The sequence below is a fragment of the Argiope bruennichi genome, chromosome 6, assembly GCF_947563725.1.
Source record: "Argiope bruennichi chromosome 6, qqArgBrue1.1, whole genome shotgun sequence".
NCBI classification, from domain to species: domain Eukaryota; kingdom Metazoa; phylum Arthropoda; class Arachnida; order Araneae; family Araneidae; genus Argiope; species Argiope bruennichi.
The window spans coordinates 135,834,709-135,856,276 of NC_079156.1; the positions used below are offsets into that span (position 1 = coordinate 135,834,709).

The following is a 21,568-nucleotide window of genomic DNA, read 5'->3' on the forward strand; positions in this document are numbered from 1 at the left end:
TCCCATTTCTTTTGCTTATTTCATTGAAGAAACAGAAGCTGTTTAATAAACTTCTAAAAATATTTATACTTCAAGAAAGCATTTAGTGTATTTTATGGGTTATGTTTTAAAAATCTTGAAATGAACAAAGATAGAGGGTATTTAATTTTCTGAGATGGAAAGTCATTGATAAATATTGCCTCCTCTCCCTCTGACAAGGCTATACCATAAGAGAATATTCAATTTTAAGAACATACTAGAAATCAAGCACCATCTTGATGAATTTTATGTTACTAATGGAACTTTAATAGAAGTAATTTAACTATATCTGGAGAAGAGCAACTTTCATTTTGTAATAAATTTCAACTGATTTATCTACTTTTTTTTTTTTTTTCCAATAAATTCTTGAAATTGTAAAGAGATTCCCTGTATTATTATTAGTTTTCACCTTCCTGTAAAAGGATTTTAAACATTAATAAATTGTCTCAACTATTTATTAATCTAGCATATAATTCTCATTTGCTCTTAGCAATCAAACTCGTAAATAAATCTATTTTGCTCATCTTTCGATTCTTATATTATTTTTATGTCATTGGATATTTGAGAGTTTTTATCCATTTTTATTTCACAGCTTATATTTAGTTGTTTCATATTTACAAAGGTCAAATTTTGAAATGAGTTTTTTATTTCCTAATATTTTCAGAGTTTTAAAGTTTTGCACATGTGTATGTTCCTTATGACAAATCACTATTTGAAATATTTTTGGAATTTAATTAACTGTTAATCAGTTAATGTCATTTAATTTTGATTCAATATGAAAGGTGTCACTTTGTATTGAATTTGAAAACAGATTGAATTTGGATTCACATTATAATACTTATAACGGGGTATAAATTTTGGAGTAAAAAAATAATTTTTTTTAATATTGATAATTTAAAAATAAAACTTATTTTAAATTGAAATATAAATATATTTTGCATTTTTTTTTTTTTTAATCCTGTAATTTTGAAGGAAATCCACCAGTGGAATATTTATTATATTGATTCAGTAACTCTTAGAAATGGATTTTAAACATAGCTAAGCTATGATTGTTGATGCATGATCTAAATTTTGAAATCTCAAGAATGTTTTATTTATGAAACTTTAAAAGTGTAAACAAAATGTGGAAGTGATAAACAGCATGCAAGAGGAGAACACAACTTGAGAAATTTGCAGGAGAATGAGACTTAGTGTATTATTATAATTCCTCTAGGATGCTCACACATTAGTATATGAAAGCATAATAGCTATCAAATTCCAAGAAAATAATCTGCTAACTTTTGGTATAGCTTATATTCTATTACAGACATTTCTAATTCAGTCATAAATTGCATAAGTGGACTGCTAGTGATTTGTGTAAATATGCTTCCTTAACATATTTTTTATTAATGTAGAAAGTTATTTGAAATTTAAATTGTCAAATTTTAATCTATCTCTCATAATCATTCTCTTAATATCAAAATTGTATTGAATTTTTGAAAAAAAAAATTCTTATTTTGAATTTTGATCTGTGGTTCCTGAATTTTCTTACACTGCAATAAAGTATTTTGATATATTTTTAATTCTTTTACAATAAGCTTTATTTTAACTACTTGTTTTTGTTAGTGTTTTGCTTTTTTTTTACTTGTATATTTAGTTAGTGGCTCTTGTAACATGATCTGCAAAACCAAAACAATTTGGAGCCCCTGTATTAGTAAGTTGTCAATAGAGAATAAAATTTGTTATACCGTACCGGCCTGCCAGACAGTTGAACAGGTTTTGGTGCCATTATTTTTAATAATTTCAAATTGGATTAACAGATTAAAATATTAATCACTCTTATCCAAAATATAAGTGCTTCTTTGTATATTTAAATTGTAGTACAAATTTACATTTTGAACCAAATAATAATTTATTGCTTTCATCTTAAAAAAAATTGTTAATTTTTTTAATCTATTTTTTTTTCTTTTAATTTTTATTTACATACAAGAACTTGTATTATAATGATCAAAAAAATACTCTAATGATAAAAATGTTTAAATAAAATATTTCAACATTGTACACCATTAGTAAACAATGATTGTGTATGTTCATTAGAACAATTTTTTTTTAAGAGGATTGCTGGAAAGTAAGCCACAAGTTTTAGAACATGTGCCAGTGCTTTCAAGAGATTAACAGTTGCTTTTATTTCATGTGTAACTTCAATTGTTCCATCAACTGAAATTTTATAAGTATATTAATATAATAGTTTTAAAATTATAATGACTTTTTAATGATACCTAGTAATTTTGTATATTACTTATCATAAAAAGTTATTATATAATTATTAAAAAATTAAATTTTAATTATTAATTCATTTTAACATGAAATGAACAGTTATTTTTATGGATGAGAAGAATTGATATTTTGATAAAAAAAAATATTTGTAATTTTTTATTTGATTAGAATTTAACAATAATAAAAAGAAAATTGAATATTCAGTATTGAATTGTGACCATCCGATTGGCAAGCTTGTATATTTTCATTCGTGTTGCATTCCTGACCAATAGTGGTAACTTATTAATATGTAGCTGTGGCAAACATTTGAAGGTTAATCTTGGAATTTGCTGGCTATTCACCTTTCATAAATCATTGAATGGTTACCTTAGTTAGAAGTATGCTATTAATATGTCAAGTCTCATCTTGAACTCAACTTTCCCCATTTCGTATTAGAGGTATGTCTTTAAACATGGCATTGTTTTTTGTATTACTGATTGATTAGAATAGATACTGATATTAAAAAGGTTGCATTGTATTTGCAAAAACATTATTTATAATTTAGCATCTTTTTTTTTTTTTTTTTTTGTCTTAATAGGCGCATTTGTTGATTTGTTTAAATTAATTGATAAATCAGATGCGATTGCTTTCTGTGGTAGCAGTTTATAATTTTAAGTATACTGATTTATATTATTTTTTGTTTTAAAGGTCTTAGCAATATTAGCCCAGGCAGAAAGAAAGAATTTTACTGATGACACACCATCTGTAAATTCACCATCACTTTTATCTCAAGACTCAGAAGTGGAAAAGGAACACCTTAATTCTAATGGTATTCAATTCATCTCTTTATTTTTTGCGTATTTCTAATAGGACATCTTTTCATTTTTTCGTTTAATATTATTCCTTATAATTGCAGGTATAGAGGAAAAATCTCACAATATTGAAATTTCTGAATCAGAAATGGAAATTGTGATTCATAAAACTTCATCTGGTCTAGGTTTAAGTATAGCTGGAGGTATAGGATCAACACCCTACAGAGGAGATGATGCGGTACGTTTCTGGATTTAAAATTCTTTTGAAATGAAAATTACTTAATTTTTTAAAGCATATTTGAAATTTATATTTAATAGTTATGTTAAATGTTTAACAGTGTGAGAGTACTTGTATATAAAATTGTATTGATAATATATTAGAATTATAAAAGATTTTTGTTGTTAAAAACAAGGATTCGTTGTCTGCTTTATGAAAAACAAAATTTTATTTTAATTTTCCATATTTTACCAGTTTGCTTTGCTTGGAAGATAATATATATATACTAGTTTTCAATTTAAAAAATAATTAAAATGGTATAAAAACATATATATGCATGAATTATTGATACTACATCTTGGATCCCAAGAATATATATAATAAATTTAAATTCTTTATTTTTTTATATTAGTAAGCTTATGGGAGTATTTATATATTTTTCAGGGTATTTTTGTATCAAAAGTTATTCCTGGAGGCCCTGCTGAATCAGCTGGATTAAAAGTGGGAGATAAAATTTTATCAGTAAGTCGGCATTTTTATCAGTTTAATACATGTTTAACTTCATGGCCAGTATCTAGAAATTTTATGTTTTAGTATTGTCCTATTTTTGATTATGTATTTGTTTTAAATAATATAAAGTTAAAAATTATATTTTCAGTCTAGAAACCAAATTTAATTTTTTACTTGGTTAACGTATTTTAAATAGTTAGTAATTTTAATGATACGAAATATATGGTTTGTTTTGGAAGATATCAATATATGTATTTTTCATAAGGTCAATGGGAAAGATCTTGAAAGTGTTACACATTTTGATGCTGTGGATGCTTTAAAAGCTGCTGGCAGCATGATGGTCATGACAATTAGAAGGGATTCTGCAATTTCTCCACCTAGTGTAAGTGTTTTTTACTTTTTTGATATAGAGTGTTGTGAATGTCTTTTATCCATGAAAATATAAATAAGAATTATACCTCCCCTTCATGCATACACAACTCTTGGGAATTGTTACTTCTCATTTCTTTTTTACTGATAAAAATTAAAGTGTATTGGTATTTTTAATATATCTAGCACAAATGTATTATTTGCTTTGTGTACTGCAAAAACATGCAGGGAATTTTTTCCCCCCTGATTTTGGTGGAAACTCTTTTAAATTCCCTTTTGCATTTAATTACCATATGAATTATTAAAAAAAAATTGCACAATTTTCCTGCTCTTGCAAAGATAAATTTAATATGTAACATGTATATTATCATGGTCTCGGAGGCTTTGTGCATTTTAAAAAGTTGACTTATTAAATCAATTTGAAAGAGAAACAAAATTTTTAGGTGTGTTATATATTTATCTAAATTTTTTTCTAAATTGAATAATAGAAACTCAAATAATTTTCTTTCCTACTCATATTGCATTAGACTGTAAAATTATATATATAATCATATGTCTTAATTTTATTAAACAGATTTTCCAAAAGTTTGTATTTTCGTGAAACTATTACACTTTCTTAAATATATTTATAATTTAATTTTTCCAATTCTGTAATTGCAGTCTCCTATTGAATCACCATCAAACAACAACTTGGAAAATGGTAATGTTGAGGAGCCATGTCAAATTTCTAAAAATGAACCTATTGAAGAATCCTTGCAACAAAATCACAAACATTCCTCTGAAAGCAATATTGTACAGAAAACAGAAGCTATTCTCGAGGAACCTGGAAAAGAGGAAGTAGTATCTGAAAAATTAGAGAAAATACCTGCTGCAACTGATACTCCTTCAAAAAATAAATTAAACTTAACTATTGATATACCTAAAGAGGAAAATTCTGCTCCTAAAATATCCGAATCTGCATCACCTTCATTCAGGAAGCAGGCTTCAGATGATTATGATATCAAATTTGAAGTGAGTCTTTCTCATCATAGTTTTTTCTTGTTTTGTGTGATTACAATTTTTTTTTTCTTATTATCTGTATTAAATTCTAATGTATTATCTGTATTAATTCTATTCTATTAAATTCTAATATATAATGTAAAGTACTTACCTTGATTAAACTGCTTGCCTTATGCTCTATGAAGAAGAAGGAAATTTATGAATTTTAGTAATAAGAATTTGATGTTTCTTGGGATGATGATTTTTTAGCAGCTTTCTCTTTGCAGAGAAGCTTAAAAATGCTTTTTCTAAAAATGTTTTATGTTGTTGATTATTTATGTTCTGATGTAAATATGTATAAAGAATTGTGAAGAGTAAGTTATTGTCTAAACATATTTTTTATACTGAAAAATTACAAAAGTTTTTAAATTTAAAGTTTGCTATAATTGTATCAAATGTAATATAAATGGATTATTTAGTAGATTTTAAACAAAAGTGTTCTATGTTAATTTGGCACTATTTGTATTAAATATGTGTTTAAAATTTTGATTTTTTTTTTATAATCTGGCATATTGTACATTTATTTAGTGTGTTTTTACTAAAAATATTGATTATTGGGGGGGGGGGGAACTATCAGAATTAGAAGCATTTGGTAAGAAAAATCAGAACTTTTTATTATTATTATTTTTTACTTCAAGTTGTTATTAAATGGCATGGTATTCATTTTTTATTTTGTGCTTCATCGGATTTGTTTCTTATTGAGCAGCAATGAGGATATTGAGGTATACAATGATTTTGCTTGTTGAAAGAATAGTTATTAAAGTTGTTTTTATCTTATATGTTAGATTTTACATACAACACTCATCAGAGAGCAAAATGGTCTTGGTTTGAGCATCGTTGAGAGGCCAAATGATGTGGGAGGTGGCGATGTAAGTTTAAATGATTATTTATTCTTATTTGAATATTATGAAACATTTTTTTAACGTGGTTATCTAAAAATTATAGTTAGTAAAATCAAAGCTTACAGGTATGTGTAATTTCTTATTTCGGTTGTAACATATCTTTAACGTGACTTACAAATAGACAAAAAACTTTTATCTTATTTTTTTATTTAGTTGTATTATAATTACTTTGAGTATATTTAAGAAATACATGTAGAAGAGAAAGGATTTTCTTGAGTTTTATGTATTCAAAGAGAAAAATAAAGTCCAGTTACAAGATTAGAAAGATTTCATTATTTTACTCTTATTTCCAGTTTAATTCTTATAAACGCTTTTGAAGACCACAATTAATAATTTCTCATAGTAATTTTTCATGCACAAAATTATTTACTTAATCTTATCACATATCTCATTAATATAATAGTTAATATCAAAATTCCGTCCAAGTGGATACTCTTCATGTCGTAATCTTTTCACATATCTCATTAATATAATGCTCCATGTGAGTTTCACAGGGTGCATAGTCATTAAAATCTGCTTATTTTTATGGTCCTTATATAAGGGCCTTAAAAAATGCTTATTTTTTATACAAAGTGCATATTTTTCTTTCTGAAGATAAAATAAAATTTTCGGGAAATTAGATTTGCCCTAGTATAGGAATAAATTTTCTTTGTTTTGTCTCATCTTTCAATGAAGGTGCTGACCATGAAGAAGGAAGTGATGCTTGTTTCTGATTCATTTGCATTAATGAGTTCAAAAATTGAATAAAGTTTCTCCTATGTTAGTGTATAGCATGTATGCATGCATGGAGAAAAAATACATCTTTTGTTGACTTAATTTTTTAAAGTCTCCTTTGCTTGCATTGGTAGGCAAAAAAGAAAATAAAAATAATAATAATCTTTTGGTGGGAAATTTTTTTGTTTGGCTTGAAATCGTATATAAAATTGATTTAGCTACGATTTAAACTCATTATTGTAGTTTTGTTCAGTGATTACTTCTTTGCAGAATATTTCTTATGACATTTTTATCAATAAATTATTTAAATATTTTTCTCCGTGTAATTTTAATGCAAAAGGTATTTTTTAGCAATATGCTGAAAAAAATGTGTGCTGTGAATGGTTGAAGGCTTCCAAAAATAAATATAAAACAAAATGTTCATGGTGCTCTAAAGAATTTGATTTTTCTAATGTTTGAAAAGCAACTTAAACCTCAGGTGCAAGTAGCATGTCCGCTCAGTTGGGGCAAAATTAGAGGTGATGCTGGAATTGTTGCATCAATTGATCTTACTTGCCTCTCCCATGGATTTGCATATAATTTTAATTCTTTAATAATTTGAGTCTTTTAGCACTTCTAATTATCATGTTGACTCTTTAAATGTTAACATATTTTAGCAGTTTGGGTGAATGGTAGACACTTTGAATTTTTAGCTTAAATTTATTTCATTACGGGGGGCATATTATGTACAAGAAGCGATGGTAAAACTGATGTTCGTTTACATTGTGACTCAAGAGCAAAAGAGACCAAAATTTTCCGTATGGTGGTTTTATTATAAGATTTTGATTTTTTTAAAAACATTCTGTATATATAATATTCTCTTTATTCAATTAAAAGTTGTTAATTTTCTATAACTTAATTATTTGATGTCATTTCAAATTTTCTCTAAAAAACTATAATGTTTTTGAATTTTTATACTATCTGGAATCATTTATGAAAGTAAATTAACTTTTTTTTAACCTTAAACTTTTTTTTCTAGGGTATCTACATAGCTAAGATAGCTGAAAATGGTGCTGCTGCAAAGGATGGAAAGCTAAAAGTTGGAGATAAGGTATTAACAATAAATGGAGTGGACATGGATGGAGCACGGCAAGATCAAGCCGTTTCTCTCCTCAGTGGTTTAGATCGTTTTGTTCGTCTTGTTATACAGCGTCAAAAAGTAAGCAACTTTGAAAAGCAATAAAGATGCATTAATGAGTAATTATGGATGCAATTTTTGTTAACTTTGTTATTTTGTATAAAGAATCTTCCATTTTGATTTGATATAGATGTCAAAAATCCTAAAGACACACATATTGGGAAAGGTGGGACATGCTTTTATTTTATTATAGGCATTTTTCAATATTATATTGATAAACTTTCTTTTTCTTGTAATGGAACATTATACATGAGCTTTAAAAATATCACATTTGGCACATTGGAGGTAATTATAAGGATAAATTAAGTAAGAAATAACCTTTAAGATTAAAGAAACAATAACATATAGCATCTATTTGCAAGCATATTAAGTTGTGTTCTCATGCAATAAAATCTGATTATTAGAACTGAGATAGTTTATAAGCAGATGCTATCTATTAATATGCATGGTGGAAAAGTAATGCAAAATGCTACATATGATAAATAGCTGGACCTGTAGCCATCATATTTGCTTTATTACTTCTTGGTAATAAATGCTTAAAGCAAAATTCAAAATGTTGAGTTTTTCTGGTATAAATGCAAAAATCTTTTTATTTTTCCATTAATTTTGGAATGTATCATGCAAAAATCATTTTTATGTTGCTTTAAAAATTAGCAAATTAGTGATATCAACTTTATATCCATAAAATTTATTGTATGATTTTATTAAATTATTAAACTACAGGGTGTTGTCTATGAATGAATATCACAACATTTGCAGAACTATTATATAAAAGGATAAAATTATGTACTACTTTGTTGTCTGTTGGAAATTAAAAATAATTTTAAGTTTAAATTCAATACTGCTATTAGTGTTCAGTGCAAGCCCCTCTAAAAATATTAATGTTATCAAGGCAGTTAGATAATTCATCCTACAATTTTTTCATCATGTTTGATGTGACCCTTTGAAATGCTGCAGATATGCATATCTTAAATTCAACATTAGTTAGTTAATAGTAGTGATGGAATAAACTCTTGCTGTTTAGTGTAACCTCAAGAGAAAAGAATTGTATAGGGGCTTCTGAGTTCTTATGGCGCCGTTGATGAAGAACAAGATCTTGGAATGCTCATTAATCAATCCGCTAGTACAGCAATATATAAGTGCCAGTGAGATGCTGTACCACATTGCTATAGACTTAAATTAACAGATTCCTCCTCTAAAATCTGTAATATATCCAAATAAATAAATAATCCCTTTAAAATAGTCTTCTCAAAGACAAAGAATAGGCCAAAAATTTTATTGTGTAACATTTCCTGAAACACATTCATGTTTGGTGAATCATGTTCCACTTCAGTGCTGGCATGTGGATCAGATGTTCTCCAGATGCATCACTGTACTGTTTATGTGAAATGTTCTAAAATACTTGATAAAAGATTTGTCATTATCAAGCTCATAAATTATGAACTGAAATTATTTTCTTTCTTGTTAATCATTTTAATTTGGCATTTGGAATAGTTAAAACTTTTATGGTTTAAATACTAATTTTTGCAACACTATCCATACTGTCAATGTTGGCATTTGCTGTTGCAAGCTGATGTATTGTTTGATTTGCTCAGACCATTAGCTAAAGCATTTTGAATAATTTCAATATTCTCTTCACTGACATGTTGGTGATAGAATTTCTTAACAGATACACTTTTTAACAAATACTTCTACAAATACACTTTTCATCATAAAATTTCTGAAATCAACATCAGTCAGGTAGGACAATTTCATATTCATCATGAAATACTCTGAATAGTCATAATTGTATCACTTTTTTGGAATTTCAATTGCACAGTATTCTTCATATTAGATGGTGTCTAATAACTTAATACACAATTTTTCTGTCTGTTGACTTTTTGTAACACTGACTATCACCATGCATGCATATCTGCAGTCTTTTCATAGTTTCTCATAAAACATGCAGAAAAAAGTGTTTGATGAGTTACAGTATTGCTTGAATATCCTTCATGTTTTTGTAGGGAATCACATTGAGCTTTTATAAATGTGTTGAATTTAAATTTTGAACTGTTATTTTCGATTTTTGATGAACAGAAGGCTACAAAACTTTTCATTTCTCTAATTGCAACACTTATGCATGCATATGTTGCAATAATATTAAATACTTTTGTGTGCATTCACATTATCATTGCTGAATTAAGAATACATTTATAAAATTAAACAAATCAATTCTAAAACATAAACATGATGTTTCAAACCAGAGCTTTGAATGTTCTTTAATTTTTTTGCATCGGTTGATATTAACTTCTGGGGTATCTGGGTAGAAATTTCAAACTTTTATATTTTTTGTAGTAATTGAATTCATGCCAAATGTTGGTCACAAGCCTTTCAAAATTTATGCAGGCATAAGATCTGGATTTTTCAACTCCCAATAATATTGCATTATATGATAATGTGGTAGCAATGTGTTGATTTTTTTTTTTTTTTTTCATATATATTTTTGCTGCTTTTTAGAAATAAATTGCTTGAGGTTTATTTCTTTGAGAAATTGATGTTTAATTGCAAATAAACAAAGTTGCCATTTAAAAACTAATTGATTTAAATATGACAAAATATGTAACTGTTCTTAATATTGCACTAAATTTACTGACGATGGAAAATAAAATTTTTGAACTTGTATAAATTGATATATTAGATATATAGAAGTTTTGGATGTTGTTATCTTCTGACCATTTCAAACTCATGCTTAATTTTAACTTTTGTGTTGCATATGCTTTCGTATGAGTTTATTACATACCAAAATCAAAACTGCAGTCTCAGCTAAATTCCCTTCTTAAACTCTTTGAGATTTGAATATTTTTTCGTCTTTCTCTTTTTTACTTTCTTATTTGGATTGAGATGTTGGCTGTCATTTTTCAAAGAAAGAGAACTTAATAATTACTCAAAATTGAACATTCCCATTTTCATCCAGAAGGAACAAAAATATAATCTTTAAAGAAGTCCACACCTGTTTTCCTTTTCTAGAAAAAGTGTCATGCTTTATATGTGTATATTTATTTGATTGAAACAAGAAAGACCATTTTAAAAGAAATATTATTTTTTGTATATAAATCTAATAATATTTTTTTTAAAATAAGTATCTTCTTACAGTTTATAAAACAAATTTCATTGAACAATAATTTTTCTTTTAAAAGTAGAATTTTTAAATTGATTTTTCACTTCTTGATTCACTTTTAAGGTATATATGTATTAAAGTGTATATGTAAAAATATGCTATGTACATATTTTGAAAATCAGTTTATTTATTAAATTTTGATTCCATACAAGAGAATTATATACTTGTAAAGAAATTGTTTCAAGATTTTATGAAATTAATATTCAAAAACTCCTTGTTTTAGTTCATTAATAAACACTCATTTTTAAAACCTTATTTCTTTTATTATATTTATACTCTTGATGCATAAAACTTCTTTAATTAGTAGGAAAATATTTTATGCTTTTTCTTAAATAAAATATATCCTTATAATTTTGAAATGTTTTATTTTATAGCTGGTACCAAGAGATCCAAATACTCCACACTTGCCTGACAAATCATCCATATCTCTTTCATCATCATCATTGTTAGGCCAGAAGTCACCCAAACTTATTGGACTGCCTCGACCATACACACCAAAATTTTATTCTTCCAGTTCTTATATGGCCAATCGACCTTCCTATACTGGATCTTACAAGCGTCCTGAACTGTCTTCTGCAGATTTGAAACCTACTTTCTCACTTTACACTAAATTACCTGGACTAAGAAATGATCCCCTGGATTTGGAACCCATTCCCACTCACACTACAACTCAGTCACCAGTAGTTAATACTACGACTGAAACTTATAATAATGTTGATCATGGAAAGACTGAAGAGTCAGTGAAAGACAGTATGACATGTGCTTACTCTAAAATGAATTGTTTGAATCATGTAAATGCCAGTGGTGAAGTAGAGGTATGTGTGGAGTAGTTTGTTTTTATGCTATTTTTAAGATAAGTGTATATGTAATATATAAATGATCTAATAAAAACAGTTAAATTGTAAGTAATGTGTTAAATTTTATAATGTTTTTTTATCGGTAGTGAACATTTTTTATTTGTTTGTATTGGTATCTATAAAATGTAAAAATCATTTTATGTGTATAATTTTCTAGGAAGTTAGTCTTGTGAAGGCAGGTGGTCCTTTAGGCTTAAGCATAATTGGAGGCATCGATCATTCATGCCATCCTTTTGGTGCAGGAGAACCTGGCATTTTTATCTCAAAGGTATTTTATTTTTAATTATTTGCATTGTACTTTTTAGAAGCATAAAAAAATTGAATTTTTTCAGTTTCTCTGTTTTTATTTATTTATGGTCTTTTCTGTTATTGATGTTGTTACTAGGGTAACGTGTATTTTCTGCGCTTCCAATTATTGCAATGTTTTAAAAAAATAATTTTATTTGAATTTAACTAAAGAAATTAAAAATTTGATTTTTACAACGCTCTTTGGCGAGGCAATGCACACAAGAGTTCTAAATAAAAGGAAAGAATAGCTTTTTTAGAAGCATACCTGGATGATGAGCGGTGTGGTGATTATGTCACACACAGCCTCGACAGAGCCTGTAGTTTACAAATATCATATATGATTTATAATAGGTATATATGATTTATTATAGACTTTCACTATATTGACATTTTCATCTGTTCTATTACATTTTATGTTGGCATTATCTTAGTAAACTCATAATTTACATATATGTTGTTCATCCTGAATTGGTCACCACAAATTTCTAAAAAAGAAGTCAATTTTGGGAAGAATTTTGATAGAGAAGATGGAGCTCAAAAAATGCAAAAAAAAAAAAAAAAAAAACCCTACTTTTTTTTTTAGTGAAATATAATGTAGATGGATAGAATTCGTCTAATTAGAAGTTGGCACTCTGAGAATGATCAGTACACAATGCAGTATATTTTGAGAATGTGTGAAAGTAATATTTTCTTAAATGACATACTAGTAGGCTTGGAAAAATATATACCTTAGTGTTAAATACAGTTCTCTAATTAATTCAGTGATTTTACTTTAATCATATAAAGAGATAATGACATAAACTTAAGGTTATGCTAAAAAACCTTCTTGTCTACTATAAAAATTACTGAGTAATATTTTAAATCTGTTTTGTTCTATTCGGTAGCCCAATTTATTGAAATGTGAAATTGTACTGAGAAATAGATTTAATACAATTACTGTTTGTTTCTGGAAGTGGGGAGACTTCTTGAACTAAGTTAGCATTAAAAGTATCAGGCCTATCATCATTTAGTATTATAAGTTTTAAATTTTAAACATATAGTGGTAATTGCTTATTTTATTATATGAAATTCTTACTAAAAATATGAAATTTTAATAGTTGTCAATTCATTTTAGATAGTCCCAGAAGGAGCAGCTGCCAAGACAGCAAAATTAAAAGTTGGTGATAGGCTCTTAAAAGTGAGTTTCATTATTGTCTTTTTTTTAATAATGGGTGAAAAATTATTACTTTTTATTGGGAAATGTGCCTTTAAATAAAAAGAACTGTTTAAATCTTTTAAATATCTAAAAAAAAATAAAAAAAAAATCTTTAAAATGAAGATAAATTGATGTCTTAATTTTTTTAACAGCCATAATAGGAAATTAATCTTCCAAATAGTGAATTATTCTAATCTAATTTAAAATAGATAACGTGTTTTTATAAACGAGTAATTAAATTTTTTGACAAGAACTTTTCCATGGATATCTTAAAAAATATATATATTTGTTAATTTTGGAGTTTGTGCTAATAATTGCTTTCTTCCAAAAAAAACAATAAAAACTTATTTTCTATACTCCTATTTTTCTACTCTGGCATTCCTGAAATCAATTCTAGATCTACAAACGTTTTGAGTATATTTGTTGTTTTAATTATTAGGTGAGGATAAACTTCTCCAACCCTTTTAAGTCTTGTTTATGCTCTCCAACTAAAGTTATAATTGTGGCAGTCAAATCCAAAATAAAAACCTCCAACCATGAAAATAACAAAATTTCTTTGAAAACTAATAGCCATGTTTGGTGGACAAAATTGTCAATTTGGCAAAATCTCGACTAAAACTTGGCTTTCTATTCAGTTACTGACTTGATGTGTGTTCTTTCCAATATAATGATTTAAAATTCAAAGAAACTTTCTATCAAATTTGTAATACTATCGTAAGGTATCTTATTAGTAAATATGAATTAGTTTTTTTGGAGCTGAACATAAAGAAAGGAAAAGGTAATTTGAAATCTTGGAACTTTAAATTAAGATTTTATTGATTGTTGTGCAATATCAAACCGATTTGTTTAAAAATTTTAAATGGGATATCTATTAGAAATGTTAATTTTCAAAAATTCTATTTAGAGACTTTTTTTTTTATGTGGCTAAACTTAATTTTTTTCTTTAAATTTTTTTTTTTTTTTTAAATTTTCAACTCTATGTGGGATCCATTAGCTTGATATAAAAGATTCTTATTGATTTTTGTTTCAGTTTTTCATTAATGTTTTTTAAAAATATTTTAATGTAATTTGTACTAATTAAATTTTGACATTTTAGTGTAATTTTAAAAAAATTTGTTGAATTGTTAATAGTGCATCAAAAATTGAAATATTGCTGCTACTTGATTATATATTATGTGCTATTTTTCCAGGTTAATGGTGCTGATGTGTGTCAAGCTTCACATAAGGATGCAGTAATGGCACTCCTAGCTCCTACATATGAAATGACGTTGACCGTCCGTCATGACCCTTTGCCTCAAGGTTGGCAGGTAGGGTCCCCACTTCCCATTGGGGAGAGTAATTTGTAACATACAATTCCTATTTAGGTCATCATACTGTAAACCATGAAATATGTTTTGTTTGGCATTTTAAGTTTGCTTTTTATCAGTATGCATGATTAGTCTTTAAATTTGCAAATTTCATCTATTTATTTACTTGCAAAGTATTTTATCAGTTTTTAGATGTGATTGTTTATAGCTTTATGAATCTGATTTTTTTATCCAAATTGAACATCATTCTTTTATTGTGAAAATGTTTGAGCAGTTCATTCTCTAATTGGCTATGAAAGATATTTTTTTATCTAATAATTATAATCCGAAATTGCATTTTGGATTTGAGTCAGAAGTTAACATTATCACTGATTTATTATCAAATTTTTGTAATGATTTAATAAAAGTATTTTTGTAATCAGTGAAAAATATTTAGCTTTTTTTATTAATCTATAAGTAATATATTTTTTTAAGTGAGTTGTCTTCAAACTATGATTGTGTTTTTAATTGTTTTCTGAGCATTTCATTCTAAATTTGCTTTTTTGATAATAAAAGTCTGTTTCAGAATTATTTTCTAGTTGTATCATATTTTTTTAATTTGCTGATTGTTTTGAGTTTTTATTTTTAGAAGTACTTAAAGAATCAAGCTTTGTTGTGATTCACTTTCATTCTGTTTAAAAATTACTTTAATATTATTAAGAAATCAAAATAACTATATATTTTTATATTTTGAATGAGAAAAATTTCTCGTTTAATTTTAACTGCAACAACTTTTTACCCTCTTCAAATACATTTTTGTTTATGAATTTTGGGTGTATTATCTTAAGTTTTGCTGGTCATTATTTCTGTGATACTTAATTACGTACTGAATCGTAGTATGCTGTAATATTTTTTCCCAAATATCTTGTAGATAGCTATATTTAATGTTTATTGTGTACTAGTGTTTTTTTTTCTATTGTAATATATTCAATTAGCAAATAATATACAAAATCTATCTAGAACAGAGTTTAAAATTTTGTGCCTTACTGTGGTGCTTATTTTAGCCCAGACGTGGATGATTATTATATTGATATAGCCCACTTAAAAGCTAAACTCTTCACTGTTAATTCAAAATTTTACACATATTGTTTATATAGCATTAAATGGTGCTGAAAGAGTAGCTTGTTTTATTTTGTGTTTTAAATCAGCATGGTGCAGAATAGTTTTGCACCTCCCTTTTTATTTTTTAAGAATTCCTAAAATAACTTTCATGGTTTACAGTTATTAGGAAATTTCTCTAATATTGCTCTGAAACGGAAATGTGAATTATTTCATGGGAAAAAAAAACATTTCTTTGACTAATGAATTGAGTATCATGCTCCTTTTCTTCAGTAATATGAGTATTTTTCTAATAAGAAATTCACGAGAAACAGTATTTTTCATATTTGTATAAATTCATTTTTGTGTGAATTCATTACATTATGATGAAATGAATATTTGTTGTAGAGTTCTTGCAATTAATTGAATATTGATCTTTCTCAAATCATTTGACATTTTAAAATTTGTAGGTGATACATGTATCTCTAAAGTTTATTAAACAACTTTTTTATGATTCTGGAAATGTTCTTTGATATTTAAAAGATAAAATGTATTGAACATTTAAATTTCAGTTGGATTTATGTATAAAATTAAAATTATAATAAGCGTAAAAGCTTATTAATAATTTTTTTTTTATTTCTTTTAAAAACTTTTATCTATTTTAATATTTGTACGATTGAATCTTATTATCCATTTTATTAAAATTTTAATTGCTTAATGCCCATTTTAATTAAATTAAATAAATTATTTTATACATACCAAGGTTAAAATAAGTGGAATGTAAAATTAAAGAATAGTCAAATGTTCAAAAACTGAAACAATTGCTCTTGAATCCCTTGAAAAAAAATAAAAAATTTTAAATGATACTTCGACTTCAAAATCTGGTTAAAGCAAATAATGGCAGATATAAAAATGAATTTTAAATTTTTTTGTCTAATAAAAAGAAGGAAAATAAGATTCAGTCTTAAAAATAAAATTTTTGTTTCGATTATTATGTACATTTCCAATTTATTTCAAAAACAAGATCCCATTTGGTTTTTTTTGAGTTTCTAATTCCAAGAGTACAAATTAATCTTAAGAAAAAATATTGGGTAGTTTTTCATTAGTGAGAGTTACCAAAATTATATCTTACCAATTGTAGTTGTCTTTTAATGCAAAATATACAACCACAACATGGGGTCTCTATTCTTGGCATACCTATGAATAATTTGGTAACTAATGCACAAATGGAAAAGTACCAAAAATTAAATCTATTGCTTCAAATCTTTAAATGAGTTTACTATGTGCATATCTGTGATAACAGAAATTTTTAATTAAATATTTCCTGTAATTTGCTATTGTAAAAATGGACAGAATTTCACTATTATAGTTCTAACTGAAATAGAAATTTTTTACATGAATTGCTATTATATTGTTAGTATGTACAGAAAAAAAGTGTTACTTTCAAATGTGAGCAGCTTAAAGAATTGAATCACTCTAAATCTTTTGACTTTTGGCTTGAAATCATTTTGCATAAGAAAAATTGAAATCATCCTTTTTGTGCTTTTTTTTTAATTAAATTTTTTTAGATGCTCAAAATCACTCCTTAGTTCTGCATTACATAAGACAATACTTATTGTCTTAATCTATGCTATCTATCTTGTCCTATTTTTAATTTTTGAATTATTTTCTGCTTTTGAAATATATCCACTTTTGTTTTCAAACTAGATTTTATGATGAGACATTCTAAAAAAATATTTAAAAATACTGAATTCGCAAATTTTGTTTATTAAGATTTCTAGCCAACTTTTTTACTTGCATATCAGAATTCTCATTTAGAATTTTCATATACTTTTTTTTTTTTTTTTTTTTTTGACATTACTGGCATGTTTTTTCTTTACTAATTTAAGGAAAATGAAGTTGGCCAGGAATTTCTTTTAAATGAGTAGTTTCCAATAAGTAATTATTTTTTATTTTTGTAGCATTTGAGTCACTTTATTGATACTCAAAAATATTATTACATTTTGAGTTGAATTATACAATTTGAATGCTATATAATACTTCCCATGTCTAATTTTGTTTCTTCCTTTTTTCATGTTTAGTTTTTTACTGAAAATTTAAATACCATTTTATTTATTTCCTCTTCATACCTTCTAATTTGATATTTTTATACATTAAGTTATTCACATTAAATTTCAACTCTCAACAAATTCGATTTGCTGCATCTGATTATATGTTAGGCATTCAAATTAATCTAATGAATGCGACTCAGAGCAAGATTATTGTTTTCATTAAAATGCTAGACTCTGTTTAATTTTTTCGATCATTCTGTGTTGATATGTATAGTAAGTTACATTTTTTTTTTTTTTTTTTTTTTTTTGTTGTTGTTGTTGTTGCTTTTAAAGGATAGTTTTGGTATAATAAATGCATATTTAAATAGTTTGTCAAATGAAATGAGTTTTTCCAATTAATATTTAAATTTACTCTTCACTTTACAAGCACTGCCATTTTACTTTTCACAACGAAGCAATAGAGTGGTTTAGTGTGATGCTCTCAGATGATATATAAAGACATTGAATGTTTCATGCCGTGCTTATAGATATGTGCCTTAAGTGTGCTTTGTAAATGAAAGAGCCTCTTGTATTCATAAAAATTTCAGCTGCATAAATGCAGTTGTTGCTCATACATTTAATAAATATTTGAACAAGTTGTAGTAGTGATATATATAATCCTGAAATATAAGTAATTGTATTTCTATGAAAATAATTTTGAATTCTGTGTGAATCTTTTAATTTTAAAAAATCTCTCTTTTATTAAGTAAGATACCAGATTCTGCCCTCCAATTCTATTGTTGAGTTTTAACTGTTAATTAAACTTTCTCTTAGTGACAATATGATTACTAGTTCAATAGAATTTTTACTTTTGTTACAAGGTAGTACAATGCTGTGCTAATGAATAATGAGACTTCATTTATTTTGCTGAAGTAATCTTTCTATAATCTCCAGGCTGATAATTTAAATACTCTTGTTTATTCAGTTTGCCTTAGATATAAGATTAGATTCATAGCTGATGATCTATAGAAATGTGATTATAAGACCACAAACCCTGCCCTTCAATTATATAATCCCCCCTTCTGTTTTATGAAAATTCCAATTAAAAGAGGATATCGAAGTTTCTTTCCAGCGATGATATAAGTTTAAAATTTAAAACTCACTTGAATGATTGAAAGGTATCTAAATTTTGAATAAATATTGTGTGGAGAAATATCATAAGAAAATCATTCTGTTTTGATTTGAACTCATGAATATTTTATTCCTCTTGTTTCAATTTCCCTTTTCAAAATGAATGGTGTGAGCATTTTCCTTATTTATCTTGTATAGAATTCTTTAACTTGTAATAATGATCAATCATAAACTAATGTTTTTTATTTTATTCTTTTACCTTTAAATTGGTCTTTATTTTCCACTTTACTTGTTATTAGTGGTCATTATTGGTATTTTTTATTTTACTTCAAAATTTAGCAATTTAAAAATTCTGGTTTCTAAGTAATATAATTTTTTATTTTGTAGCAAATTGAAACTGATATATATATGACATTTGTTTAAATATTCAGATATTTCAGCTGTGGATTTTAATTAGCTTGGAAATATTTAGCATTTTTGAAGTCTTTGAAATTTTTTAAAGAGTTATATTTTTGCAAATATCTTCTTCTTCAAGCAATAATGACAAATACAAATAGAAAAATTATATTTTTAATCTGCCATAATATCATTCCTTAAATAATCAGTAAAGGCTTGACAGAAACCTCTTGTTATTTTTTGTATATTGTAGCAATCATGGTTTGCATATATTTCGAACTTTTCTCTTCATTCCATCAAAGGAATGAGCATAATATGCCAACAGGTAAAGAAAAAAATATACAGAAGTATTTCAGTTCATCTGATAGAAAGCTGATCTAATTAAATCTCCGTGTTATATGTAGAAACCTACTCAAGAAAATGACGCTTATTTGATTACTTTCATGAAACTCGTCTACTTTCTAAAATCTGTTTCATAATTTAGGGTTTTCTAATTAAGAATATTTGTAATTTTTATATATATAATATATGAATGCAAGAGGCATCTCAATGATTTAAATTATAAAAATGGAAAGGCAGAAAAGGTATGCATATTGGCAAAACCTTGACTTAATCTCATATGAAAAATGTTTTATACGAGAATTTTAAGTCTTGGTTTAAATAAGGAAGGCTTGTACTTTTCACAGCTTAAGAAAGAAAGAAATTGTAATTCATTTTTTATAGTAACTTTAAAAGATAATTTATATTTAATATTTGAATCAAATTGTTTAATTAGTTTTAAATAAATTTCCTTTATTCTGTGATGGATTCTGTTCTGTTATTGTAATTTTGGTCAGTAACTTTTATATATTATTTAGCCTTACATAACCATTTAGCTATTTATATTAAGTGAATATTTTAAATTAACTAATTTTTGATGTTAATCAAGAAAATTTTATTTTTATGAACAAAGATGTTAGCATTTTAATATCCTCCCCCAGGTATCCTCTTTTTCTTTAGGGACAAGAAAAATCAATAAAAGAATGGTTGAATGCCATATTGTTGATTAAAAAAAAACATTATATGAAATTTGAGTTTTTTGAAAGTTTCATATTTTATCATTAAAATTATATAACTTTGGCTTGGCAACTAAATGATTATAGATTTTGTCTAGATGATGATTAATACAATCTTTTAATTTGTAATAATATTCAAAGTACCTAACCTATACACACACACACACACACACACACACACACACACATATATATATATATATATATATATATATTTCTTGTTTGGACTTCCAGCTACAATCAACAAGAAAATTGTATCGGTCAGTTATTTAGTTTCTTTTCCCAATTTGAAAATGGAAGAACAAAATGCATATTTCAGATATATTTTAATGTGTTATTTCTGAAAAGGGAGCAGCTAGCTGCAAGGTTATTAGAAATTTTATGCCCTATATGAGGATGAAACTTTACAAAAAAATGGGTTTGCCAATTTTTTTTTTTCTTGGGGTTTCTAGCTCAAAAACAGTCCATTTTGTTGAAGTTGATTTTTTTTAAAAAAGCATATTATAGCCATTGTGAATTCTGATTGTTATGGCAAACGCGAGATTACAGAAAGATTTGCTTCTTCTTCTCTCCCCCCCCCAAAAAAAAAAGATTATGTTGCCAATTTGGTGGGATTATAAAGAAACTCTGCACTTAGGAGTTTTATCAAGAAACAATATGGTTAACTAGGGCATCCATGTTTATCTACTTGCCAAACTGAGAGTGCATTCAAGAAAAGTGTTTAGTATTAGCAGATAGCATGTGAGGTATTGAACATGCAAGCCTTGTACATCTTTGGTCATTTGTCAAAAATTATTAGATCTAGGTTGGGATATGCTGTCATTTCCACTATAGCCTTGATCTTGCTCTTCATATTTCCATTCATTTTGTTTCATGCTGTACCTTTTAAATGGCTAAATTTTTAATGATGATGGAAAATGTTACTTAGTTACTTCTGTTGTTACTTAGTTACCATCCCAATAGATAAATAATTTTTTATGAAATTACATTAGTCCAAGTTTATTTCAGAATCTAATATATGTCTTGTGTGTATAATTCTCAATATATTAATTTAATATTGATAATTTATTCCAAAATCATAGC

At 26.3% G+C, this 21,568-nt stretch overlaps 1 protein-coding gene across 2 annotated transcripts in view; it reads left to right on the forward strand.

Moving 5' to 3' along the window:
• Positions 1–21,568, forward strand: part of LOC129972636 (protein scribble homolog) — a 72,035-nt gene that overhangs the window by 34,106 nt on the left and 16,361 nt on the right. For both annotated transcript variants that reach the window (XM_056086846.1, XM_056086847.1), the window contains exons 16-26: positions 2,962–3,082; positions 3,170–3,303; positions 3,727–3,804; positions 4,058–4,174; positions 4,822–5,172; positions 5,985–6,068; positions 7,834–8,013; positions 11,524–11,964; positions 12,164–12,274; positions 13,409–13,471; positions 14,680–14,796. In XM_056086846.1, the coding sequence (XP_055942821.1) occupies positions 2,962–3,082; positions 3,170–3,303; positions 3,727–3,804; positions 4,058–4,174; positions 4,822–5,172; positions 5,985–6,068; positions 7,834–8,013; positions 11,524–11,964; positions 12,164–12,274; positions 13,409–13,471; positions 14,680–14,796 (1,797 nt within the window). The remainder of the gene's footprint in view (positions 1–2,961; positions 3,083–3,169; positions 3,304–3,726; positions 3,805–4,057; positions 4,175–4,821; positions 5,173–5,984; positions 6,069–7,833; positions 8,014–11,523; positions 11,965–12,163; positions 12,275–13,408; positions 13,472–14,679; positions 14,797–21,568) is intronic.